Source organism: Excalfactoria chinensis, chromosome 5 (assembly GCF_039878825.1).
Source record: "Excalfactoria chinensis isolate bCotChi1 chromosome 5, bCotChi1.hap2, whole genome shotgun sequence".
Taxonomy (NCBI): Eukaryota; Metazoa; Chordata; class Aves; order Galliformes; family Phasianidae; genus Excalfactoria; species Excalfactoria chinensis.
In genome coordinates this window covers 27,678,119-27,705,959 of record NC_092829.1, presented here as the reverse complement: position 1 = coordinate 27,705,959, position 27,841 = coordinate 27,678,119, and the positions used below count along the sequence as shown (strand labels likewise).

Sequence of the window (27,841 nt, the reverse complement as noted above, 5' to 3'; positions counted from 1 at the left end):
TTGAACACTGACAGGGATGGTGACTCCACCACCTCCCTGGGCAGCCATTCCAGTGCCTGACCACTCTCTGAGAGAAAAAGTTCCTTCTTATGTCCAGTCTAAACCTCATCTGATACAGCTTGTGGCCATTTCCTCTGGTCCTGTTTGTTGCCTGGGAGAAGAGGCCAAGCCCCTCCTCATCACAACCTCCCTTCAGGAAGTTGTAGAGTGCAATGAGGTCTCCCCGGTTACAGAATGCTATAACTGTGCTCTACTGTCTATGTTTAGCAGGAAAAAAATGTCATTTACTGAGTAGACTCTTAGGTATGCTTACCAAGTGGAAGGGTTGTGTCTTTCACCAGCCTATCTACCGAGAGTTCATTGCCCTTTAAATCTCTCCTTCTTTTTCATGTCATTTAAAATTTGTTACTCAGCCTTGTACTTACTTCACTATTGTGCTTTCTTCTAGGCAACCTGCCCAAGGATGCAGCACTGCCCCTGAATCGCCACTTGAGCTGAAGCAGATCAGTCATTGTCACAGCCATTCAAATCTTACCCAAGTCACTATGGTGCCTTTGGGGCACTTAGCCAAAGGAGCGACTTTGGAAGATCTTCTTGAAACCTGCATTCAGTCTTTTGGTGAGTATCTGGAGGTTTTTGGAATGGCGTGCATGTGTTTCTATACTGGTTGCTTTTAGGCCATTTACCAGTGAATTACACTGATATATTAACAAAGTAGAAAAGCTTAACTGAATATTATGTATTCTGTAAGCATTGGCATCTATTTTATGGGTTTATGAATGTGTATGTAATACGTGCTAATTAATCTTGGTATTTACCAAACCAATACTTGAAGGAACAGCAATAACAAAATAATAATATTTATAATGCTATAATATGCAATAAATCTCACATGTTTAATACTAAACTTTTGAAGTGAGCAGAGCCAGTTTTATAATGTAGATGAAGTAATATTAGATTACTGCTTACATTATCAGTGTAGAAGATTTAAAGTTGCCTCTCTGTAAAGAGAAAGAATCCAAATAAAAATTGCATCTGTATATTTTTTGAGCCTCTTAGTTACGTGTTTCTTTTTACCTCAAGAATTGTAGTACACGGCCAGTGATGATTGTTGCCTAAACCCTGTATTCTTAGTGTCCTTTTTCTTTTTCTTTTTTTTCCACTATTAAATGTGTTTAGTTTTTATATTATTAAAATATATTAGTACTGAAGGTGCTCAAGAGGGTTCTAAATATTTTGCAGATAAGGCATTTGTTTGTAAGCCCTCTATCTTTCAGTGTTTAGAAACAGTGCCTTTCTGAAAGCCTTACAAAGTTTTGTTGCAGAGCAGTCCTTAGGTACTAAATGCACTCAGAGGCCTACTCACCTCTAGAATAATTAATCTGTGCAGTTAAATAGTAACACTGGGTGCTGATTAAGTGCTGCAACAAGTACTATATAAACAATGACTAATCTTTCACACCCATTGGAAATGCATTAATGTTAATATACTGTAAAGCTTTATATTCAGTGTGCAGAGAAATGCTTTTTTGAGAGAAGTTAATAAAACATGTAACTATCATTTCTTTCTGACTCCTTTTCTCATTCAACTCATTGTTTTTTAAAGAACATAATCCACTGAGCTGTTATAAAGCCCCAGTTCCTAAAAAATGTTGGTTAATCTGTAAGTTTTGGTTTACTAGAAGTGAGACGAGGCATCTAGAGCACATGTAAGACTGTTGTACAGTTATAATAGTGAGACCAACGTTGATTAGGTCCTGGAACAGGCTGCCCAGGGAGGTTGTGGATGCCCCATCCTTGGAGGTGTTCAAGACCAGGTTGGACGGGGCTCTGGGCAACCTGATCTAGTAAAGGCGTATGTTTGGTGGCCCTGCCAGGCAGGGGGGTTGGAACTACATGATCCTTGAGGTCCCTTCCAACCCGGGTCATTCTGTGATTCTGTGATTCGTATTCATGCTTTTTAAGGGGGAAAAAAAGGGCACTATAAATACAACATCTTGTAAAACTACTGTGAATGTTGATTTCAAAGTCTATGGGAGACTGAATGGGTGACTACTGTTTATTTAGTTTTATTTTAATATTTTTAAAATATTCAAAGTATATATATTGGCATGTAGTTTCATATTGCTCGGCATCCATGTTTTATAAGGGCAAAGCTGACAGAGGAAGAAACCTGTCCAGTTAAGCTATGTATGCACAGGCTTCCATCTAAAGGATTTCATACTTAAATTATCAAGATTGCAGTAAATCTAATTTGACAAATTGTATGTAGGTCTAGCAAAATGAGTAGCAGTGTACCTGTGCTCATAATCATCTTGAAAGATGACCTTTTCAACATTACAGGTTGCTAAAAGATACCACTGCAGCTATGATCTAGATTGACAAGAAGAGCCACAGAGTTCAAATGAATGCATCATGTTTGGTTGCCTTAGAAAGGAAAAGGAAACACTGCATATAAGTGGAGCCAACAGTAACATTTGTAGATGAAAAAGTGGTTACATGGAAAGAAAGAGAAGTTGTAATAGGGAAGTGGTGTAAAAAGAAAAATCAAAGCAAGGGGAATGCATAAAGAGGAAGAGCAGTGGGTAGCATAAGGTGATTGAAAAGACTAGAAAACATGTTGTGTAGAAGGTCTGGATTCACTGGAACATCCCCAGCAGAGAGATTGATTCTGAATAGAAAGTGAATTAAATATAGTGAATTGGTGACAAGTTGTCTGAACTTTTGACTTCAGGAAAACAAAGTAATTATTAGATTTTGACTTGGAATATGACAAATTCAAGAAGAATTAAAAAAAAAAAAAAGCCTTTCAATGATTCAGTGGATTGTTTTAACATGCAATAGCACTTACTTACAGGTCATATAGGGTTAAAGGGTCTTTCCCTTGCACTCACAAAACTTTTGCTTAAATCATTTTTTATAAATGTTTAAAAATTCTGTTGCAATTGGGACAAAATATGTCTTCAGCATAGTGTCATTTTGCTATTTCCTTGTTTTGTCAACAGTGAAGCACTGCAAATTTACTTAAAACCACCTAATAAACAATCCTAAGAGCACACTTGGCAGTACTGATTTATACAAACACTTGTGTTTTACTGGAAAAAAAAAAAAAACAAAACCAGACACTGAAGGTCATGAACAAACTAAGAAATCACTAAAATGTCACAATTTCAATATCATGGAGGTATTTACATCTTTAGCCTTCACGTAGAAAATGTTATGTATTTGTCTTTTACATTTAAGTATTGCAAGCACACGTGCTTCAGCACATGGAAGAGCTATGCTATCCTAGAATTCAGGCACTTCAGTTACTGCTAGGCAAGACGAGTATGCACAGTGGAAAAAAGAAATCACAAAACATCTTTTTAACTGTCTGTTACCATGCAGTGTCTCTGATTTCTTGATAGATGTAAGTACAGGGTTTTAGGAAAGTAATAGATTGGAGTACACATATATTTTATGTAGTGTAATTCTAGGTGGAAGCTCAGATATGAAAAACTGCAGTAAAGTTACTTTATACTTGATCTTCAATAGGAAAGAAGGTACTTTAAAAAGAAAAAGGTTTTAAAACCATGGCTACTATTTTTGAAATACATTAAAATGCTAACTTTATAGACTAATAGCATTCTTAATAGAATTTACATGAACTTAGTTCAATTTGTAGCCTCTAATGGTCATAATAAACTTCAGATTGTGATGTAAAATTTTCTGTAACACCTGATCAGTGAGTGCTAAATCACCTTGTTGCTTCAGTGTGGGTTAAAGAGAGTGTAAACAAGTCTTAGAAATTCAGTAAACCATTTCAGAACTGATCTGGATGAAAGATGACACACAATTACTGCAACAGAACTGAGAAATCTGGCAGAGGAGCTGGTTGTACAAGCAGTATTTGACTATAGTTAATGTTTTCTAGAATACAGAAGTAACTGCATTAGTAGAATATTATAGTTCTGTGAACTCCTAGAATTTCCTCTACTCACTTTTGCATCAGTATCATGCAAAAAAAATTGTCTTCTTAAACTGCCTCCTAAGAAAAACCCACTTTGCTCCCAACATAAGGTACATTCTTCCAGTCTAGATACAACATTGAGTAATTAATAAAACAATCACACAGAATCACAGAATGACCCGGGTTGGAAGGGACCTCAAAGATCATGTAGTTCCAACCCCCCTGCCTAGCAGGGCCACCAAACATACGCCTTTAATCATGGCTCAAGTACCAAAGTTGTTATTATCTATGTTCAAAGTTTACCAAATACCAATCTATAACAGAATTCTAATTAGAATGCAGTTACATCTTTTATGACATATGTCTTTTACATCTTTTAAGATATAATCACATGGAAGAGAGCTTCCAGCATTTATTTCTTCTCTGTAACTTTTGCCTGGTCAGTCATTTTTTTTTTGTCTCATGCTCCACAAACTTGCAGGGGGCACAAACATGCCACTGCAGCCTAGGTTGAATGTTGAAGTCTCTAGTTCCCCAAAGAGTCATTAAAATTTGTACAGTTTGTTATTCTGTATTACAATGGCTTTGATCACTGCGTGCGATTTGGTAAAATACAGTTAGGAAAATCTACTGTTGCTTGGCAATGGAAACTATGTTAATGAACAATTAATGACATTGTGGGAACAGAAGAGTAGCTGCTGTTCTGTAGAATGCTAAGTGCTATTTAGCTAACTGTTAAAGCTAATTGTGATTGTACTAAAATGAAAATGAGTTCCTTTTTTAACCTGATGCCTGCAGAATTTTTTTTTTCCCCACAAAGAAGTGAAACATTTTAGATTTCATTGCATATATTTTAAAGTTCTAATTAACTAGTTTGATTCCAGTCTTTTCAACGTAGTTGTCCAAAGTCATGAAATAACAAAAGAAAATGCATAGAACTTAGGCTACCTGCTTTATAAAGAAGTCTCCCACTTACTAGTATTTATCAAAGGGTATGACAGCAAATTATATATTCAAACCCTCCAATTGTAACCTCAGAAAAGCAATATAACTCCTGTTTATCAGCACACAAAAGCATAGATACAATAGGAAAAGAACTCATTCTACTGAGAGTATTTATGAGTTTGTTTTCTTTTCCTTGGTGTATATATGAAATAGAAGCAAGCAATAGTTTCTTGTTCCTTAGGCTTCCCAGTGCATTTTACTTTCTGTTATTTAGTTTGGTTTGTATATCCTTTAGTGTGAAACCTGTCAGTATTTTGCTGCATTTTGTCAGGTACTTTTCTTGTATTGCATTTTTATAAGCCTGGGAAAGAAGGGGCTACACTTGAAGCATCACACAGTACAATACATCTTTCTATTACGTAGTATAGGCTTGAGAAGAAAAGCCAAGATAATTCTCTAAACACCTTTTTTAAACTCCCATTGCTAAGGAGTAGCATATGGAAGTGCAAGAGCTGGGAAAAAGCAAAGATGAAAGAGCAACCATTAGAGCCACTCAGATTATACTTGCATTGGGACTGACTTTCAGGAATCTCCAAACACTTCAATTTTCATGCTTGAATAGATATAGGACCATATTAACAATTCAGTGCCTAGTGCCAGCCATATTGTGATCATTTAGTGGTATGCTATAATACCCTTTAAAATATGAAACTCTTCTGGCAGAGACTGTAATGTGAGATGTCAAGAGCTTCTCTTCTATTTTAAGTTTCTGTGTGTAGATACCTGAATGTTATGCATAGCGTTTTGGTACATTTAAGTTCATAGTGAAGCTGCATTGTCATTTTCTTTATTTGTTCTATTTTTTTGTTGTTGTTGTTAAGTTTTTTGGTAAACCTTTTATTTTTGGTCTAATAGTCAACAAGAGCTTTTCCAATCTCAAGATGGGACAAAGGCACATCCCCATCTACTGAGTTAGAAGAAGCTTGTCACATAGTCTCTAAACACTAATGCCAGAAATATATCTAGAAGTTAAACCAGAGTCTGGGATGCTGACATATGTAAGGAAGAGAAACTTGAAACAGTAAGTTTGGAATATCACAGCAGAATTTAGGGTAGGAGTATGAGTCAGCAATGAAAATTAAGGCCAGAAACTGGGGCCTAATCTATCTGTAACATCTTGAGGTCTCTGAGAGGAAAGATGCTTGGTGTCTGCTGGTTTGTTGTAGTTTGAACCTTTGGATGTGGCTGACTTTGTGCTTCCTCAGATCAGATGATTGGCTGCCCCAGGATTGATCATGCAGTTAGAGTATCACTGTAAAAATGCTGCAGTTCTAGGATGAGTAAGAGCTGAGCACATAGTTGAGTTCAGTGTTTATCTAGCAATACCGGGCTCAGAATATTCTGATTCCATTCTCGAAGTCTTGTCTTATCCACCAGAGCTTACACTGGTGTTGCCAGGCATTACACCTGGATTATACAAGAGTTGCCTGTAGCTCAAAAACTACACATGGCTCCTCCAGTATCATGATTCATAGCTTTGTAAAAACTTAAACACTCAAATTATGATTGGTAGGCTTTGTAGAAAAAGACCAATTAAAAAGATCTCATTTGCCAAAAATCAATACTTTACTATAGAACAATGAAAATTAGTGCATGGAGGGGGTGTTAACATTTTACTTTTTGTGCTTGATTTGAATTTCCAAGGCTAATGGAACACTTTCCACCCACATTTCATTTGGTTTCTCTTGAAGAACTTGAAGAACATTTTAATTTCTCAAAATCATCCCATTTCCCCTTGACAAGAACATTCATCCTCTTGTTTTCGTTTCAAAGAATTACCCACCCAGAGCTTTCTGCAAGAGGTAGCTCTCCAAAAGCTGTTTCTGAGAGGGTAATGTCTTTCCCTCGAGATTTCTACTCCCTGGTGTTCCCTACTCTCACATGGAGTAGTCTTGGATTAGATATTAGACTTGCTTGTGCCTTGGTCATATCTGTATTGTTAATGTTGGAAGAACTTTTTTCCCTTTCTGTTCTGTAGGGATCTTGAAGTGTAAAGTAGACTTAGAGAAACATCCAGTCTATGGTGTTTTTTCCAGAATCTTTTTTACTTGCTTGGGGTTCTGTTAGTGGTGCAGAAATTATTTAAAAAAAAAAAAAATAGTTCTCATTTTAATTTTGGAGTTCTCTTATACTATTACTTTTTATGACTGATTTTTTTTTATTTTTATTTTTTTAATATACTGCATGTTGGGAACAACCATCATTTGTAGAAATAAGTTTAAATATGAGAGCTTCAAGATTCCAGCTGTTTTCTGCTACATCTGAAAACAATTCTTTTGCCTAATCTTTGTAAGGTCATTGTAATTGACTTACGCTATTTCTGAAAGAAAGACATCAGGTAGACAAAAACTCCCAACAAACAAAGCGAAACAACAAAAAACCCCACTACCACTCTGCAGAATGCCATATGGAATACTACTATAGAATACCATAATGCAACATCAGTAGAGCAACCAGTGACTTTCATCTTTGCACTTAATAAGACTGCTTGGCAGTTGCCTGATGATTTATTGTTACATTGTTCTTGGTGCTAGGTTTGATAATGACTGGAAAGCTTCAGGTAAATTACAAGAAATTATTCATATTCTTAGTAGTTTAGTCACTGATCATGTAATATCTATCAGTGTTCTATGATTCACTTCTTATGCATTTCAAATGGTACACCAGAAGATAGAGTTAAACCTGATGCTAAAGAAATGCTTATAAAATAAATGCCTCTTAGACCTAGGAAAAAAACATTTCTTTCTTGCAAAATTCAGCTCAACTAAGACCTTCCTGGCATTCTTCCTGTTGCCTAATGATTGCATTCATAGGTAGGAAGGTATCAGGACCGTGGTACTGCCTGTAGAACATTTTCTAGTGAATACATTTGTCATAAGCTTGGGATTGTAGTGAAACATAGGTAGTTTGCTCTTACTGCCTTTCTTATTAGCCTTTGAATACTTAGGTACTTCTAACTATTCTAGAAACATGATATTTCAGTTATATCTAAATCACACATTGCAGGGAGCCACTAATTGGTTCATGCACAAGAATGACTGACAGGCCTAGCTTAGTCCTGTATTTTTGTATTCTCATGTATGTAGTTAAAAGTATATTGAGTTCTTCCTTTTTTGCTTCAGAGAACTTCTATAAAAATATCTTCAGTGCATTTACAGAAAAAAAAAAAAAGAAACGTAACTTGCAGACAATTCTAAGGCTATGCAGTATTTTGCAGCACTCTTAAGGTAAATCGACTAACTGAAATACACCCATGCTACTTTCTTTAGTGTTCACTCCGGTTTTTGCTCAGCAGAGTATGTGGTTAGAAACAGATATACAAACGGAAATCAAAATGAGTCTCAGACTTTAAGAAAAAACAACAAAACTTGTGGTGGATCAAGAGAATGCTGTAGAGGCATTCAGAGAAACTCTCCCAACTGAGTCAGTAAAACCCCCATAATCACCTTCCCTGTTTGCACAAAGATAGTTCACCATAACTTCTGTAACTTCCTTACACACAGCTATGTTTAGCAGGTTAGGTCTCTGAAAAGAAGCTGCCTGCTGGTCAGTGACACTTCTGAAACTGAGCTGGAGTCTTTTCTCGCTGAAAGTCAATTTTTAGCTTTTTTTTTTTTTTTCTTAAATTAGGAATTTATGCAATACAAATAGAAGAATCAGACCTAATGTTTTTACTAACATCATTCATTAATGGGGTACTCACCCCCCCCAAAAAAACCCCATCCCTTTTATAGATTTGGCAGGATATTTGATAATGATCATATTTGTAAAATTATCTGCTCCTACAATCCTATACAGGTTTGCTACTTTGTGCTGAGCTGTACTAGGAACTGATAAGACTTTTGTCTGCAGCGTGTATTTTGTTTTTTAGTCCATCACAAAGCGTTTCTTAGTGCAATCAAGCCTTTTAGTCACTGGCTCAGGGTAGGAATAAATAGCATAAAATTCAGTTCTGTTTCATTGTATGAAAGGTAATTACTCTATTGTAACAATATCCACCTGTGTTGTGAGGTAATTGGATCTGGATGTTTTAAAGCATAAATTCACATCTGTTAGGTCAGAAAATGGTAAGCGTGTTGACCTAATCAGTAATATTAGGTAGAACATGCTGTTTTTCTCCATACCTTTACAGTGCAGAAAAGAAAAAAAATATTGAAAGGATCATTAAAAAGATCCAAATTCAATTGGAAGCATTATGCCACATAATACTTATGGTAGAAGCCTGGAATATGCACAGAAGAGAAACTGTTAAGATAGACAGATATTTACTGTCTCTGTCAGCTAGAGATATCCATATTGAACACATCTGGTTCAATACACATCAGGTGACTTAACAATAACTATACACTTATTAGTATACAAACAAATAACCATTTTGGCTTTCAAAAGAACTGCTTTTCTGGTTAAACAAAATCTGCGTCTTGAAGGGCTCCATCAGAAGAGAGGTGGCCAGCAGTGGCAGGGAGGTGACTATCCCTCTCTACTCTGCCCTCATGAGGCCCTATCTCAAGTGCTGTATCCTGGTTTGGGGCTACCAATACAGGAAAGATGTGAAGCTGTTGGATAGGGTTCAGTGAGGTGAGGTGCTGGCACAGGCTGCCCAAAGAAGCTGTGGATGCTCCAACCCTGGAAATGTTCAAGATCAAGTTGGATGGAACCCTGAGCAGCCTGCTCTAGTACCAGATCTGGAAGTTGGTGGACCTGCCTGTAGCAGGGGAGGAGGGTTTGCAACATGATGATCCTTGAGGTCCCTTCCAACCCAAGCTATTCTATTCAGTAAAAATTGTACGGACCTCTGTGTGCTATACTTAAAAGAATTTTAGTCTTCTTAAAGACACTTGGAATGTTGGAATAAATCAAATACTAAAGAATTGAATAAACATTGTGATTCCTGATGTCCCAGCCTTTCTTTGCAAATTTCCCATTTCTCTGGCAAAACTTACACAGCAGCTGTTTTAATGCTTAAACTATTTACATTCCATTAAGAACAGAAAGATCTTATAAGTAATAAATGAAATTATGCAAGAACACAAGTACAGTTTGTCTAATCTTTGGTTTCTGCTTTAAAACCAAGAACTTATAATTAAAAAAAATAAAACAAACTTTTTTGGAGTGTGATCTGGATGCCTATTCACTAACATACATTTTTGTTTCACATTGATCTATTACTTCAACTTCTGTATTACCAAATTAATGCTTTCTTTTTTTTCTTTTGAGATTGCTGGTCAGTATTCTTTTCCAGTCTGTCTTCATCTGACTGCATTTTCTTATGTCATTGCTCGAGAGCCCTGACCCAACTGCTTTCCAGCATAAACAGCAGCCTGCTTTTCTCTTATCTCTACAAACAAAAGTGGATAGCTAATAGGGGATATATTCATTGTATTTAAAGCAAAGAACTAATTCCTATCTGTGACTTTGTGGGAAACTGTATTTACACAGTTAAAAATAATTATTATCAATGCCAAGTATTTAATTCTACCTTTTCCATGAAAGGAAAATAGTGTGTACTGCAGCTCTTGCACGTTACTACCAGAAGGCCCTGGCCTTTTAAGGATGTGCCTGTTGTTGGTAACAGTATTTGTGTGTCTTTCAGATCAGCTTAGTTGAACCATACGCTAAACAGAGTGCTCTGTATTTCTTGAGTAGCGCATACACCATCGTGACTATGAAAATCAGCTAAGAACAAAATCTTACAAAGCAAATCTGGAAGGATTGCTAAGGAGCATACACCTGTAAAACTGCATGCAACAGCTGTTAGAGTAAAACCTGGCACACAATTGAGAGTGGAGAGTAACATTACAGAGATGATTCTCCTAGAATTTTATGATCTTTTTTTCTTACTGAAAATACAGGATGATTTGGCTGTCATATTTTGAAAGCTCAGCTTTGAAATCTCCATTGACAGTAACCGTTCACAGGAAGTTTTCTGCTGGCTCCAAATCGGAGTCAAGTAGTTCAACTTATTGTCCTAACTCTCCACTGCTTTCTCTGTCAGTTTGTTAGACTGAGGCTATAAACAGAATTTCCTCTTATGATGTAGGTGTAATTACAGAAAATACATTCAGAAAGAGGCCTCACGCATTCATTGTCAAAGGTGACCTGTTATATAAAGTTTCTGTTCTTGGCATAATAATGCTGAGTGGGTTGATGCCAGAATCTACTAATCAGGAATTTTCTGCTTGCCTTTCCTGAGGGCCTTTCTGTCCATCATTATTGATTTCCCTGTAAACTGAACATACTGTTTCCAGAATATCTACATCAGTGCATGATAGATATGCAGCATGTCCTCTGCTTCTAAGGGTTCAAACTGAGTGCTTAAACAGTAACTTCACTTGTAAACTACAGGCTTAGATCATTCTGAATCACCTTCCTACTGAACTACATATAAGCCGCATGAAGTAATCAGTCTGTTTGATGAGGCAAAGATAGGGGTCTTTAGAGGATTGATTATGTAGAAGGGAGACATCCAGATTGGTGCAGGGGCAGCTATGTGAACCCAGCAGTTGGTTGATGGATTTCACTCTCTGGCCAATCAGCCTGAAGTCAGGCACAGTATATTTTGTGTTACCCACTATAAACATGGGTGTTATAGCACTAATAAAGGGAAGAGAAAGCTTTCAGAGGAGAATAAGAGGACTATTGAGGTGTGAGTAGTACGAAACAGATCAAGAAAAAGCTGGGCTTTATTAGTTCTACAACCAATCTAATGCACTGTTTGACATGAAAGGCCTTGGGGTCCTCTTCATGTGTGGTACCTGTCTGTATAAGGACATTGAAACTGTTGCTCAGTGCCTAACATAGATTATATTGTTTTGTGATTGGGCTGAGTTTAATATTCCTTTTTACTGCATTGTGCAGTCTAAAAGAAAAAAAATGCTTCTTTCCCTAGTAGTAGATACAACTTCATACACTGCAGATCTGCTGTTTTCATCTACCTCTTCCTTTTTGTGTTATCGTGCACTACTTTTGCTTGCTGTTCTTGTTTCAGATGGTAACTACATTTGTCTAGCAGAGGACAAAAATAGTTAAAAAACATGCAAAAAGGACATGTAATTCTGTTTCAAGTTACCTATTTCATCTCAGGGCAGTCTGTACAAAACCATCATTTGTTAATATTAACAGACCCAGTAGTTAAAGCATGTGTAAGAGAAATGGAAATTCTGTAACACATTGATACATTTGATGTCCTTGACCTTTTCCTAATGTGGGAAAAAGCACCCACAAAGCCCAGAAGGTAGATATATAGTCTAAAACCTCCTTCAAGTGAAATCCTTGTAATGTGCAGTTTAAGGAAATGCATTAGGATGTTTAGGTCCACCTCTGAGAGCATGCATTGGTTAATCCCTGAAATTCTGCATACATTATACCTCAGTCCATGCGTTTCTAGATGCATGTTTACTTTAGGTTTATATATGTCTGCTATACAAAAAACCTGCATAATCACTTAAGAATATCTCCATTCTGATGAGTTCAGTCATGCCACAGGCTGACATGGACCATGGATTCTTCTGTAACTCAATTCATTAAGTTCTTACAAATGTTATATTCATGTGATCATTATGTACAGCTACCTGAGTATTTTGATTGTTTTTGAGACAAGCTGTTTTTTGTTAACTCTCAGAAAAACAAAAAAAGACAAACCTACTAAGTTAGATACTAACTACCATCTTTCAAATAGCATGATAAATTGGCCTGCTTAGAATTCTGAAGAGGCCTCTTTGGTGCATGAAGTTATATGGCAATTCGAATATGACTACTCTTTTTTCCCCCCCCAGATTTAGAAGGAAATTCTTATCAGAACAACCAGCTGCTAAAGATGATTCTGACCATGCATCAGTTTATCATCTCCTCTGCAGATATGCTCCAGAAACTCAGTGATCTATATCCTTTGCAATATTCACCTGCTTATAAGGTAAAAAGTCAGATATGCTTGACAACTCTAAGATAGGTAAGTAGAGGATATTTAATCAGCAGATGCATTAATTTTCTGCTAATGAAACAATAGACTACATATTTACAGGTGTTTTTGTCTGTACAGTGGGACTTTTGTTAGTTTTAGGATTTTTTTTTTTATTATTTTTTTTTTTTTTACTTTTTTGCCTGGTTTAGCTTACAATCCACATAGATGGAGAAGAAATTCCAGTTCAGATTTTAAGTAGGATAGATCATCCTCTATTGGCTGCAAAGAGATTACCTAACAAGTGTTAGATTAGGATATGTACCTCCATTAGATACTGCAAACCTGTGACTGTTACAGATTTCTGTTTTTCTATCCTCAGTTCAAGTAGAAGAGCAAAGCACAAAAGCATAGCTTTACTAATATCCGAATGTTGTCATCTGGAGATGACAATTTTCAACAAGTATTATTTCTCAGGCACTCATTCAAAATTATACTGTATTAAATTGTAAACATTTTCTCTTGATTTGACGCTATTCTGAAGTGACTGCCTGCACATGTCGTTTTCCTTAATGTTTTCTACCTATCTTAGTGCTTTAGAGAAGAAATCATCTGTGCTGTGTGTAAAGATCTGCTATTTTGTGAGGTAAGAATACTCTCGCTTGGTAGCCATTAGTCAACAACTGTCCCTGTATCATACAAAAGAATGTACAAAAGATCACATCAAAAAGAAAAAGGTGTATTCCTTCAGCTTTTCAAGATTCACTTTAGCAACTTTGCTAAAAGAGACTCACACAGATCCATTGAGGTCAGTGCATAAATTATTGGGTTGCACTTTTAGACTGATTCTATATGAACCTCTTCCTTAAACAGCAGTAAGAATTGACAGTGCTCAGGAATCAAGAGCATTATATCTAATATGATATAGGTCTATAAAAAAAAAATAGAGTGGGATATGCAGCTACCTTTACATAGAAAAAGCCAAACTATTTTAATCTGTAGGTAACTTTCCCTAGTAACTGTTCTTAGTCATTTGCAATGATCACGGATCATTTTTATTAAGTACAATGAAGTTTGATATCAGTTTAGGGAAAACAAAAGTGTAGAAACATGCTCAACAATAAAAATGTTAGCCATTCCAAAGTAGCTGTCACTTGAATTATGGATGGACTTTGGTCTGCTTGCAGGGAAAAAAACATGAGCGACTACCTTTATTTGGTGGTGGGGTTTTGTTTGTTTCTGTTTCTTTTCTTTTCTCTCTTTCATCTAGTTATTAAATAATTATCTTGGCTCACAAGTTGTTTGTTTGTTTTTTTTCCCCCCTCCCCAGTCCCTCTGCAGGGGGAAGGAGTGAGTGAGCACCTGGGTCAGTATGTAGGCTAGGGCCAACCTATCACATTGGATGACAAGTCACACGTGGGAACTGAAATAAACTACATGACAAATAATTTGAATGCCTAACATAGAAAATTATAGTCCTTAGAAAGTACTGGATGCATGTGAGAATGAGCCACTAGTAAACAAACACATTTAAATAGTAACTTATTTTAGTTAATAGTTAAAATTCTGACTAGGATAGTGCAATTTTTAGGCAGAATATTTTCAAGTTTTAAAGGAATATGTAAAGTTTTCTACAAGCTTGTGCAAAAAAATAATCACCATACATTATCTAAATGTAACATGAATCTAGATATTTTAATATTGAATTTTATGCAACTATTGCTTAATACTGTATAGAACTATTTTTTTTAATCTTGTAAACCCTAACAATAGCATTTAAAAAGCAAGCATTATCTCCCAAAGTTGGTCAAAATTAAATAAAATTATGAACATGCACAGTTATCTAGATTTCAGTCTTACTCAATGTAAAGCAAAATCAAAACTTTTTTCCCCCCCTTTATAATAGGTATTGGATTACAGAGTTCTGGGTTATGTTCAAAATGGACTCTAAGCTATCAACAGCCATGGAGGCATTTCAAGAACTGGTTAAAGCTAATGGTGAGGAGTTACACTGCCGTCTAATCGACACAACTCAAATGTGAGTGCCAAAGTTTCAGTACAGTTGGGAAACAAAGTTTTGCTCTGAATTTTCTTTATCCAAATATAATGTCTCTCTAGTATAACAGGATAATGATCCCACAGTGGGTTAATTTTAGTCTATAAAAAGTTCTATGTTATTAATTCTTGGTGAAGTGTTCATACATTATTATATATAGAGGAACAGAATGACTTTCAAGAATAGGCTAAGTTGAGCCAGACTGTTTTCTAGTCTTTGTGCTGATTTTCTATGCTAGTCGAGTTTCATTATATCCAGGGAGCCTTATTGACTCAGCCAGTAAGAAAAGAGTACATTCTGATTGAATAATAGAGGAGGTAAAAGTGTCTATGAGGTATGTTAAAGACTACTAAAGGGAATGTTTTATGTTCAGTAGGCCAAAGTTAGAGAAAGCAGTTCTGAAAGTGCAGTATATGATCTTGTACTGTTTGGTAACATTGTTGTACTGTATTTAGGTGCAGTATAAATACTTAAAGCAAATAATGTTTTGTCACGTGGTCTGTAATTTGTGAAAGATGCTTGCTGTTTAAAAATCCAAATCCTAACTCTTTAATGAAGTAAAGCATGAAAATAATGCAAGTTCTCAAATAAGAAGTTTCATCTTCAGAGGGTAATTTAGGATAATTCTCTCTTAAAATTTCTCTGAAAGAAATTCCAGGGACTGGTCTAGAAAGCTGACACAGCGTGTAAAGGCTAACAGCAGTAAGAAACGGAAAGTTTCACTCCTTTTTGATCACCTTGAGCCAGAAGAGCTGTCAGACCATCTTACCTATCTTGAATTTAAGTCCTTCAGAAGAATATCAGTAAGTATTTTATTTTAAATAGAAGCAGGAAGGAGATAGTAAAGATGGGAGAGAGGTATCACTACAAGTTTAACCCTGAGGTGCAAGAACTTTGACAAACTGACAAAATGATTGTGGTGGAGAGCTGACAAGATCAAGGTCAGCTACAGAACCAGATGGGAAAGCTTACCTGTGTATCAGTACAACTAAGAGAAGTAGGTAAGGCCTGTTTCTTTGGCCCTGAGGTCAAGTAGAATGAGCACAGCTCAGCTTGTTTCTCTACAATTAAACTATTGTATCTCATACACGGGACACTGATGCATGTTCTGCGTTGAAAATATTCCCCAATCTGTTCTATACCCAAACCACCACATCCAGCTATTACTGAGATTGCAGTAGTGCTGTGAGCTAAAATTTTATCAATTTCTTTGCTAACAGTTAAATGCATGGACTGATATATGCCTATGTCTTTATCCTTACTCTGTTTTGCTAGATTGAAACTGAACAGGGATACTTATTCTGACTATCTTCCTTTTCATTACAGTCAGTTCAGAGAGGGTATGATCATAGAACAATAGATACACAATACATCTATACATACACAATAGATTGAAGGAAAGGGCCTCTGGGGAACCAAAGTAAACTATTTGAACTTCTGCCAAATAATCAGCTTCTAGTAGAAATGGTTGTGTAATTGCAAACTGAAACAAGCAGGGTCCTTCAGCTCAAATCAGCAGTCAGGCTCAAGTGGGATGAAGGAAGCCTGGAATGCTCCTAGAAAGCCAACTTCCTGTGGCAGTAGGAAACAGCAGTGCAATACTCTCATGCAGCAGATAAGCGCTTTTCTGCATAAACTGCTGCCTGTAGGTAGTACTAACATTCAAAGCTCACGTAACTCCTAGCACTTTCATAACTTTGTGCAGACAAAATTGAGTATAACTGGTATGACTGCAGTTAGAATTCCAACTATTAAATGCCTGCATACATTTTGGTGTAAAACAAAATTTCGTAAACCTCAGATCAGAAAGCAACGTGCATTAGTAAGAAATTCTATCATTAACTCTCCATACAGTATATTCATGATACAATCCTTTCCTAATTCTTACTTGGCAGCAAATGCCAGGAGAGAGATTGCAAATGGCCTGCTATGTTATCAGTCATTAGAATAACTACTCAGTCATTTGAAAGTCAGAAGGGAATTGTTGATCCTCAATACATACATATAGCATGTAGCAAAATCTTCCATGAAACACCATGCATCTTGCAGCAAAGAAACTGCAGATAGTGGTATTTGCAAAGTAGTGACCACAAGTATGAATTTACCTGCAAAGCTATAAAATACAGGAAGCCCAAGCATTTGGATTTTGCCTTACTATTGAGGCTTTATAATTAGTCACTGCAACATTAGGCTGTTGAACTATCTGGGTACCTGGACTTCTTTACTGCATCAGCTGCTAATAACCTGGTTACATCTAACCAGTCTGATAAATTCTTGCACAGAAATGTTCTTGAAGTTTTAAGAAGTACTAGATAGGAGTTTGTTCAGCATTAAAAAATCATTTTTGGATGGAGAGCTACTGAGAACAAAATATAACCTAATCAAACTGTAATTGTTCTGAAACGACTATGAGGTTGATAATTATGTAGTCAGGTATTGAATAATTAATCATCATACAGTGCAGTTGCTTAAATTTCAACATCCAGCCAAATCTGGCTGTAGTTCAAAATTCAAACTATAACTGTATGTGCTGTGAAATCTTAGAGACAGCTCTACTTACTTTCTTACTGTTATGATTTATTCAATTTTTAATTTAGTAAGAGGATTAATTCTGGTATCTGCTGTCACCTCTGACTCTTTAAAGTGTTATTAGTACTTACTAACTGAGCAGAGGAAAAAGCTAAAGCAGAGAGAGAACAAGCAAAAAACAAATAATAGTTTTATGATATTTCCTTAAGCCAAAGAAACATAACATGTTGAACATGTATCTACTGCAGCTATGAAAGATTTTATTATTATGGACAATAATACTGATATCTTAACAAGTGTGTACATAAGTCTCCCATCATGTTTTCTGATTAGTCACTTTTTTGTGTATCCTTGGAAATAGATAAGTCAAGGAATCAGATAGACACTGCATCTGTGAAAACAAACGTTTGCTTCTCTTTGATCTTAATGGGAAGAATGGCTTCAAAGATAATATCAGTACTTTGTCACATACAGGGGTTCCCTGGACTATTTTAGGTCACTTTGCTTGAATAAGAAAATCTCACAACATGCATAAAAATATTAGAGACTCTGTAGTCCCTTCTGTTAACAAATCTAATCTCAGTCTTATGCAAATCTTATAGAACTTATTCTGTTTGATTAGGATAGTTTAAGGCAGAAGTGCTATATTTCCAGTGTATGTACCTATAATGTAAACTATCACTGAATTACCAGATTAAACTGAATTTTAAGCATAATCTTCCTCACTGAGAACCAGATTCATTGAATCTGTGGAGCCAGTAACACTGGGGGAAGTCAAGGCTTGTGAGATATGCACAATGCAGTGATGTGATACTAATTATAAAGATGATTTTAATTCCATTACTATGGGCTTTACTGCTTTGAAAAGAACAATGGAGATGTTTCAAACTTATTAACACTTAAGGTTCACTGATTTTCTTGTTCTTCAGTGTTTCATTTGTATTGTTATTGTAGAATTTTTTATTTTATTTATTTATTTTTGAGTTCTCAGATTATCAGAGCTACATTGTGAATAGCTGTGTGAAAGAGAATCCAACAATGGAAAGATCAATTGCTCTTTGCAATGGTATCTCTCAGTGGGTGCAGCTAATGGTTCTCAGTAGACCAACGCCACAGCTTCGAGCTGAAGTATTTATCAAGTTCATTCACGTTGCACAGGTCAGTTAAGTTTTGATACATGATACTTCCTCTTCCTCTGAAACAGCCTCTTAATTTCCCCCCACCCCCCCCACTATCAACTGAGAAAGTAGTTGGCAGTGATCTCCTGTTTCATACATGTAGGACGCATATTTGGGCAGTGCTGTGGTCTTATACCAGGTATTGACATATTACACCATAACAACAGGCAGGAGCCAATATAGTTGCCTTTAACCAGTTTCAGAGCTCCCAAGAAAATTAGCAGTCAGTCTAGTAATAAAGAAGGTATCACTTACCTTCTTCCAACATCAGGGCCCACTGGAAACTCCCAAGGAAAACAGTCTCAAAGTAAAGATGTGTCCCTTGTGGCTGCCAGCCCTTAAATGAGGTTTGGAACCCAGGGTCCACTCCTTTTGGTTGCACAAGTGAATTGTTTGCAGCTGTGCTCCCAGTGCTGGCCACACCCCTTCTCCAGGTGCTCAATCACTGGTTCAGTCTGTGACCTGACAGTTCCCACACACACAGTATCTTCAGTGTCTCTATGGTTTTCTCCTATTCATTCTGAAGAAAACATTTTCAATGACAAATGAGATTTATCTATATTTTTTAATCAGCTTGTGAAAAGTCAAGCTGAAAATGTCTATCATTCCAATGTATGAACTGCTGTGATGACTTTGACCATAAGTAGAATTGCTTTTCCTTACGCTTCATGTGACAGAAGCAAAGCTATTGTTCTTCTGATGTTTTTCATATACTAATCCATCTGTGACCATAAACAAGAAATTGGGCAGTGTTATTGCAGACTGTGGGAAAAGGGAGAAATACTGAGGAGTCCTTTGAAGAATTATGCAGAATTCTTATCATCTCATAACAGTAAAACAAGTAAAAGTCACACTCACTAAAATCACAATTTCAGTATCAAAGTGAATGAAGTCAAATGGTACAAAACTTCTAAGACTTTGGTCCTCAGTAATAGAGGAAATGCAGAATTTTGACATACATATGGAACAACTTAAAGCTTTAAATAATAAATACTGCTTGTTTGTATATCAACACAGAAGCTTCACCAGTTGCAGAATTTCAACACGTTAATGGCAGTGATAGGAGGTCTCTGTCACAGTTCCATTTCCAGACTCAAGGAAACAAGCTCATGTGTTCCTCATGATGTAATTAAGGTTGGTACTGTAACATTTACAAATCATTTAACCTTTTTTTTTGTCACTGCACACAAAGATAAACAAGCTTACTTTGTTAGACATGACAGATAGAGCGGAGGGGAAAAAAAAGGAAGAGTTTCCCCACTCCTGATTTTTTTGTCACTTCAACTTTATAAACATTAGTTACTCCTACACTTTCAGTGTCTCCTTCATAGTCTTGTGGAGCTTCCTTAAAGTTTCTGTTTAATATTTAGATATGAGAACATGTGTTTTCATTTGGAAGCACATAGAAGTACAGAATAGCATTCACATGTGAAAGCAGACAATGAATTCCTAGAACATTTTAGAACAAATCTTTTGCTGTCCATAGCAACACTGACTAGCTTGAGTCTATAAAATGCAAGTACAGGCCTCTGCACTTTAATACTGGAAAGACCAGTTTTGTTTATCTGACCATTCCCTATGACAGACTTTATCTAGTCAGACTTGAATAAATTTAGAGACATGACATCTGCAAACACATCTCCTTGATTTGAGAGGGTTGTATTTTTTTTCCATCGACTAAATAGAGAATGTAGCAAGACAGGCACTATAGACAGATAACATAGATTAGAAAGAGTTTTGATGGTTTTTATTTTATTTTTGACTTTTTTTTTTTTTTTTTAGGTGTTTAATGAAATGACAGAACTGCTTTCATCTTACAGAAACTATGACTGTTATCGACGTGCTTATAATGAGTGCACTAACTTTAAGATCCCAATCCTTGGGGTCCACTTGAAAGACTTGATATCACTTCATGAGGCCATGCCAGACTACTTAGAGGACAAAAAAATTAACATATGCAAACTGTACTCTCTCTATAACCACATAAACGAGCTGATACAACTCCAGGAAATGCCACTTCCCCTGGAGGCTAATATGGACCTTGTTCATTTGCTTACGGTAAGTCTATTGGAAGAGAGAAATACTTCAGTTTTAAAAATGATTTTCAATTACCTCCAACTGAACTAAGTAGTGAATTATATTAAGTTAGCAATGCTGATTTACCAAGTGGCAATGCCACATGGGCAGTATGCTTCCAATTATTTCTGTAAAAGAAAACATTTATTTCTGTCCCACGACAGTAGCATAAATTCTCTCTGTACTTTCCCTAATGAAGCACTCTGAATCCTCTGATGAGTGAGCCTAAGCAGGGAGAAAGGTAGAAAGCTTCCCTTGCTACATCATGAAAGCAGAAGATTGCAAATAAGGCTGCCTCGTGTAAAATATATAAATTTGGGTGCTTTATATGGAAGGGGTTCCTCAAGAAGGGGTTAAACATACCACATTTCCATTTCTAAGATTGAAATGGTGGCATGCTGATAGTTATGCCTACAGTCACTTGCAGTGTTAATGTTACAGGCTTCCATTCAATGACAGCAACAGACTGGAACTTAGAAATGCAACCATTCCAAATCATGGTCAACACTTGTGCAGCTTTTTTTTTTTTCCCTAGGTGCAAACATTAAACACCAGTCTATCAAAAAATACGAATGCATGCCAGGAACAAGGAAATCAAGTAGTAGTAACTATTCTGGAATTAAGCTAATGTTCTGTTTATTTTCAGCTGTCCCTTGATCTGTACTACACAGAAGATGAAATTTATGAGCTTTCATATGCACGAGAGCCAAGAAGTCACCGAGCCGCTGTAAGGACATTTCCAGATTCTTAACAAAATATCTTTATGAATAATGCAATTTTTATCCCTTGTATTCATCTTATTTTATTTTGAGCAAAACTGAAAATGGAGCAAAATTGAGCAAAATCCATTAAAGCATAGTTTGGCTGATGATAAAGCATAAAGGAGGGTCTATGTGAGACTTGCTGCCATATCTGGTTTCCTAACAGAAACACAAATGCTAATACTTGTATAGAGACATCAGACTCCATCTTGACAACTGATACTGGTTCTTTTAAGTTAAGATCTGTTGTGCGATTCAAATGATCAGACACGTAAGTTTTATGTTGCAGTTTTTGTTTCTGTTTTGGAAAAGATTGTGAGTTTATGGTTGAGTGAATTGTGACAGTTTAAGAAAAGACAGCTCAGGGAAGTGCTTTGCCTGAACTATGTCAAAATTATCAAAAATATGATGTTGTGTCAGTGAGTCCATTTCTGCAGTCCTGTATTTCATAGTCCTTTGTCACAATTGAAAGAAGTATAATATCAAAAATATTTTAGTGTGGTACTAATAAAGTCCCATTCAATTTATTGTAGCCTTTGACACCTTCCAGACCACCAGTGGTTGCAGACTGGGCCTCAGGAGTAGCCCCAAAACCTGATCCAAAAACAGTCAGCAAACATGTTCAGAGGATGGTGGATGTAAGTATGGTCAGACAGTTTACCTTATATCTCAGTTGTAGTCATAACTGCCAAGTACAAAAGGATGCAAAGAAAGAAACAAGCTACTGGCTACATTCAAAACTGTGCTGAGTTTGTTAGCACATCTGTCCACACAAAACGGATATCTATGCTACCTATAAGCAGCGTTAGCAGTGAGTCATGGAAGGAAATTCCTTTAATGACTAAAAAGCCAGCCAGGAATATGAAAGTTGATTTGTATGCTTCCGGAGTCATTCTTTCAAGCAGTCAGGGATTCCCTCTCTAGAAGGGTCTTCAACATCGTGTTACTGGTGGAGCCTAGAAGCAGATCTCTCAACAGCTTTGTAAGTGCAGCCATTGCTTTTATACTCATTTGGGTCATCAGTTTTATTCATGACTGATTTCAAAACAGAAAAATGGAGAGAGGTAAAGATTTTCTTTACATTGTTGCATCATCTCTTTTTCTTCTAAAGACTTATAATATTGCTTGCTATCCCTTGATAAATACATACTGTTTTGGAGCGTATTCCTAAATTTGTCCTATATATACTTCTTGCTGTAGGGCCAACACAGTCAGTAATGTCATTCCACAAATGGAAATAAGTCTTCATATAACTGATTCTCACATAACATTAACCTGATCAAATATGCCAGGCAGCTGCACTTGTTTGTCTAGAGATCATCACTGAAAGCATTAGCATAAATTATGTTTGTAGACCTTAGTGACGATCTTAAAGAGAAACTATGGGGTCCACTCTGAAAGTAATGGCTGCTATTTTATGTTGGTCCATGACATCAGAGGTGGATGCTGGTTGTATGGCAGTAGAGGCTGAAATTTCTGTCAACATTCCATTCCATTTTGTTGCCAAGTGACAGATGGCAGCGGAGGAGATGTCTCACCAAATGGCCTCTGACATGGAGCAGTGGTTTATCCCTGGTTTCCCCCATGCAGAAGGATTGGCATACACTGACATTCATTGATGCTTGCTGGATGTTTATGCAGACCAAACAGGGAATGTGAGCACAGTGAGGTGGTGGGTGGAGTGTGTCAGCAGTGGCAATGTCATAGCAGCTGTGAAACAGTGGGTTGGCTCTGCTGGTGCAGATTTTTATGAGCGTGGCATGCAGGCTCCCATTCACTGCTGGTGAAAATGCATAGCTAATGGTGGTGACCAGGTTAGAAATAGTGTTTTGTAGCTGAGAACTTGTTCTTTCAAATAGTGTTATTGTGCTCTTTCTGTCTGCAGTAGTTTCCATGGAAGTACATAGAGGCATTACTTTTGGAGCAGAATGTGTAAATAAGAGCCAGTCTTGTGTAGTGAACCATTCAGTCATGTCTGTGTTGATCTATCTGCATTTTCCTAAAAATCAAGAAGTCATAAGGCCTCTTTAGACTCGGGCAAAAATAAATAAATAAAATAAAATAAATAAAAAATAAAAAAATAATTTAAAAAAGAGCTATTTAATAGATATTGAGGGAAGGTGGGAAAGGAATCCTCTAAATATTGTGGACTGTTTCTGAAGTGGCAATATAATAGCTTCTATCCTCATTAATAGCTTCTATCCTCATTATAAACTATCCTGTTGTTATCTTATACAGTCTGTCTTCAAAAATTATGACCACGATCAGGATGGTTACATTTCTCAGGAGGAATTTGAAAAGATAGCAGCCAGTTTTCCATTCTCGTTTTGTGTAATGGCTAAGGACTCGTGAGTACTCATAAGTCTCTTTTCACTCAGTTCACCTTATCAAACTTGGCTTGTTTGTTTTGTTTTCTTTTATCACTAAGATCGTAGAATCGTCCTCTCCACCTGCAAAGTGAAAACGTAACTGACAAAAGCATCATTCATATGTTTTGTGAATGAGCTTACAGCAGTGGTTGATGTAGCAGGAAGAATACAGATAAGAGGAAAAATAACGTGTTTTTAAATGACACTCCATATATACCACTGAATAACCTTCCAGAAATGGATCTGCCCCTCAAAAACAGAGAATTGGCTAATGTATTTTTTGGAAAAATTAAGAACATTCTTCTTAGCACCTTAAAACGCAAAATAATAAAACCAATAATAACATCAGTAAAACTATGAAATAGTTTTGACGTTGAATCTCATATGCAGATTATTCCTTTATCCGTACAGGCTGCAATTATAATGTGCAGAGAAGCTTCTGTAAACTTAGGGACCAGTTGACAAAATTGCTGATATCATTGTAGGTTTTGGTCAATTAAGGTATTGCCATTATAAACTGTGAAGAGAAGGTATGTTTAATTCTTATGCTTTTAAGAAAACAGGTGCTTCACTAACATCTTTTCTTGTTTTTTTTCAGGGAAGGTCTGATTAGCAGGGATGAAATAACCGCTTACTTTATGAGGGCTAGCTCAATCTATTCCAAATTAGGACTTGGCTTTTCTCACAACTTTCAGGAGACCACTTACTTAAGACCTACCTTCTGTGACAACTGTGCTGGATTTGTAAGCTCTCCTTTATTATTATTATTATTATTATTATTATTATTATTATTATTATTATTATTATTATTATTATTATTGTTATTATTATTAATTGAAGGCAAATTATGTTAATATTGTCTGGAAAAATACCTGCTTTTATTGCATAATTACATCATGTAACCTGCTGAAATTAGCCTATATAAAATACCAGGGAACCTACAAAGAAAACCAGTCTGCTGCCCACATAGCTATGTAATGTGCATTTTATACATACCCTTCTTGTAGTATTATGTGCTTAAATGCAGCTCCTTTCTTGTGTTTGGCTATGTCACTTAGACAAGACTTCCAAATTCTGAGGCTTCCACTCCACTGGGCATTTAGAACTTGTACTATTAGAGACCATCCAAAGGAGGGCTGTGAAAAAGCTGAAGTGTCTGTAAGGCAACAGATAATTTGGAGTGTCTGAGGCCTGTTGGTTTATTCAGCCCAGAACAGAGAGGCTGAGGGGAGTGACAGTGACAGGACCTGAGGGAACAGCATGGAGCTGTGTCAGAGGAGGGTTCTTCACCACTGGGTGGCTGGACATTGGAATAGATTCACCATTTGGACAACGCTGTCAGAAATATGGTTGGAATTTTGGGTGATCCTATAAGGAGCAAGGACTTGGACTCAACCATCCTTGTCAGTCCCTTCCAACTCAGGATATCCCATCATGTTATGAACTCATGTCTGGTACAGGTGTGACATGATTCCTGCCTAGCACAAGAAGATTTGGTAAAACTGACTCCTACTGCTCCCCAGCTTAGCTGGGATCAAACAAGAGTGATGATATGCAGTTCTCCATCTACTCCAGTTCCACAGCTTTACTTTGGGCTGATGCATTCATTAGAGTCATTCATTCATTAGGTCAAGCTATTTTGCTTGCAATAAAGGAACAGGTAGATGTTTCATATTTTGATTTTACCATTAAAAGGATAGAAAAACCAAGTACTCTGCTGGTGCTCAGATTTCAGAACTGAGTGGAGCTTTTAGTGGATTTGTATATCTGGAGGTATCAAATGTGCAGAAATAAATAGTCTTTCTATTTGTCTGAATTTCAGCTATGGGGAGTAATTAAACAAGGATACAGATGCAAAGGTAAGAATCTTCATCTTTTGTTAAATTTAATCTATAATTAACGGTGAATGACAAAAACAGAATAAAACAACAACAACAAAAAAAAAAACCAGCCCTGATCATTCCAAGATTCACTCTTGTGGGCCTAATTTAATCTGGCTCCTCAAGGAGGAGAAGGCCAACTTAAAAATAAGATGGCAGAAAGATGCTCCAAAGGAAATGCAAGGCTGAAGGAACTGTTCTACCCTTTGCAAATCATCACTGAATCCAGAGAGCTGAGGAACAGACCCTTCCATTCTGCTGGATGAGAACATTGAATCTCTGTGACAACTGTGTAACAGACTCAGAAGTATTTTGCAGGGTCGTCTACCTCAGGCAGAAAATCTGTTGCAACTGAATGTTACTATTTGATATTTTCAAAATGAAAAGGCCTTTGATGTGTATATAGCACCGGGGCTCAGCTGATTTCTTAGTCCATGTTGTTTCAGGTAATCCATGTAGAGATGACAAACATTTCCCTGCTTCTTGGGCAGGAAACTCAGTATGAGATGATCTTAAATACTCCAACAGCAACACTGAACTGTGTAAACTTTGATTTGTTTACAGACTGTGGAATGAATTGTCACAAGCAATGCAGAGACCTGATTGTGATAGAGTGCAAGAGAAGACACAAAACCTCTGTTGCAGACAGCAGCCCAACATCTGCTCTTGCTTCAAGCCTCTGCACAGTAGCAGTTAAAGAGCAGTTCCATGGTGAGGAAAGGTCACATTAAAAAGCTCAAAAGATCTAGATAATTTTTATTTTGTTTCTTTTATTTTAAAGAAAAGTTGTAATGCACTGTTTTGAGTTTTGTTAGTTACAGAGTTTTATCAGCTTACTAACTATAACCATGGATTCTAGTTAAAGTCTTGGGTAAATAAAGACTTTCTGGGAAGTCTCTCCTCACACTAAATAATGTAAGGTGCACAAATTCCACAAGAACTGGGTAATTCTTTGGCCAGATTCTCATGAGAACTTAAATGCCATGAAATGAAGAGTTGCCAGGTTCCCTTAACGCTTCCATCTTGTAACAAGCAGGTCTTGGTATGCTTATTTTTACTGCCATTGTTGCATTAAGGAAGCTGTACTGTTGCAATTCTAAAATTTCAACGTGAAACTTAATGTCAGTTTACTTATGTATCTTTGTGGTAGGAACCTACAACACTTCTTGACTCAATTTACTATATTCTATAGGACATGAAGAAGGACCATTCACATTTCCGAATGGAGTAGTAGAACACAATGAAGACAGCAAGGACCGAACTATTATGCTCATGGGCTCCTCGGCTCAGAAAATCTCAGTAAGACTGAAACCAGCCGTAGTTCATAAAGGTATACAGACAGATTCCACACTGCTGGCTGCTGATGTATTGCATAAGTCAATGGAGAAGAAAGAGAAAAAGATACTAGAAAGTCCTTATCTCCAGCCTATCCCAACATCCCCACGTCCAAGCCCATTACTGAGCCGTAAAAAAGCATATGTTAAATGGGAAAACAAGGACTCCAGCCAGAAAATGAAGGAGGAGCATCACGAGCATCACAGCTACAAACCCTCATACCAGGAACTTGAGCGGGTATGTACATAGTGGAACAAATTTGGCTTTACACACCAGTACTGTAAAGTAGTCAGAGCGTGAGGATGTGGCTGTGTGGGAAGAAATCATTCTGACACTGTTCTCAAGTATAATTAATTGCCAGAACAATCCATGAGGGAGATAATGAATTTTTAGTCACTTTACCTCCAGCAATGCTTCACCTCAAACAGAAGTTTAAGTAGTAGTATAGGGCTTAGGGAATATGTTCTGAAAACTTTGTCATCCTTAGAAGTCACAAGCAAGTCTGTGACCACAGTCCGGTTGCTTAGGACAAGATATTAATCCATAAAACAAGTTATTTTTAAAGAACTGTCTTCCACACATGTAATACAAGACTGGGAATGCTGCATTAGTGTCTTGACAAGTTTGACAGTATTCTATTTATGTACGGCATTATGTTGAACCACATAAACACTTCCTTAACAAAAATATTGGTAGCTTATGACCTCTAATACAAATTAAAACAGCAATGTTAGTCAAAACCTGAAATTCCCAGCTCTGTGGAGAATGCAGAAATAGAAAACATTCAGGGAGATGCACGTGAGACA

At 36.7% G+C, this 27,841-nt stretch overlaps 1 protein-coding gene across 1 annotated transcript in view; it reads left to right on the top strand.

Moving 5' to 3' along the window:
• The window catches only part of RASGRP1 (RAS guanyl releasing protein 1), a 34,520-nt gene that overhangs the window by 2,011 nt on the left and 4,668 nt on the right, over positions 1-27,841 (top strand). Inside the window, exons 2-16 of the mRNA XM_072337543.1 lie at positions 449-618; positions 12,730-12,835; positions 13,435-13,497; positions 14,758-14,889; positions 15,557-15,710; positions 18,421-18,594; positions 19,632-19,748; positions 20,397-20,672; positions 21,337-21,417; positions 21,985-22,089; positions 23,690-23,799; positions 24,419-24,563; positions 25,643-25,679; positions 26,265-26,411; positions 26,893-27,272. Coding sequence (XP_072193644.1) covers positions 449-618; positions 12,730-12,835; positions 13,435-13,497; positions 14,758-14,889; positions 15,557-15,710; positions 18,421-18,594; positions 19,632-19,748; positions 20,397-20,672; positions 21,337-21,417; positions 21,985-22,089; positions 23,690-23,799; positions 24,419-24,563; positions 25,643-25,679; positions 26,265-26,411; positions 26,893-27,272 — 2,197 coding nt within the window. The remainder of the gene's footprint in view (positions 1-448; positions 619-12,729; positions 12,836-13,434; positions 13,498-14,757; positions 14,890-15,556; positions 15,711-18,420; positions 18,595-19,631; positions 19,749-20,396; positions 20,673-21,336; positions 21,418-21,984; positions 22,090-23,689; positions 23,800-24,418; positions 24,564-25,642; positions 25,680-26,264; positions 26,412-26,892; positions 27,273-27,841) is intronic.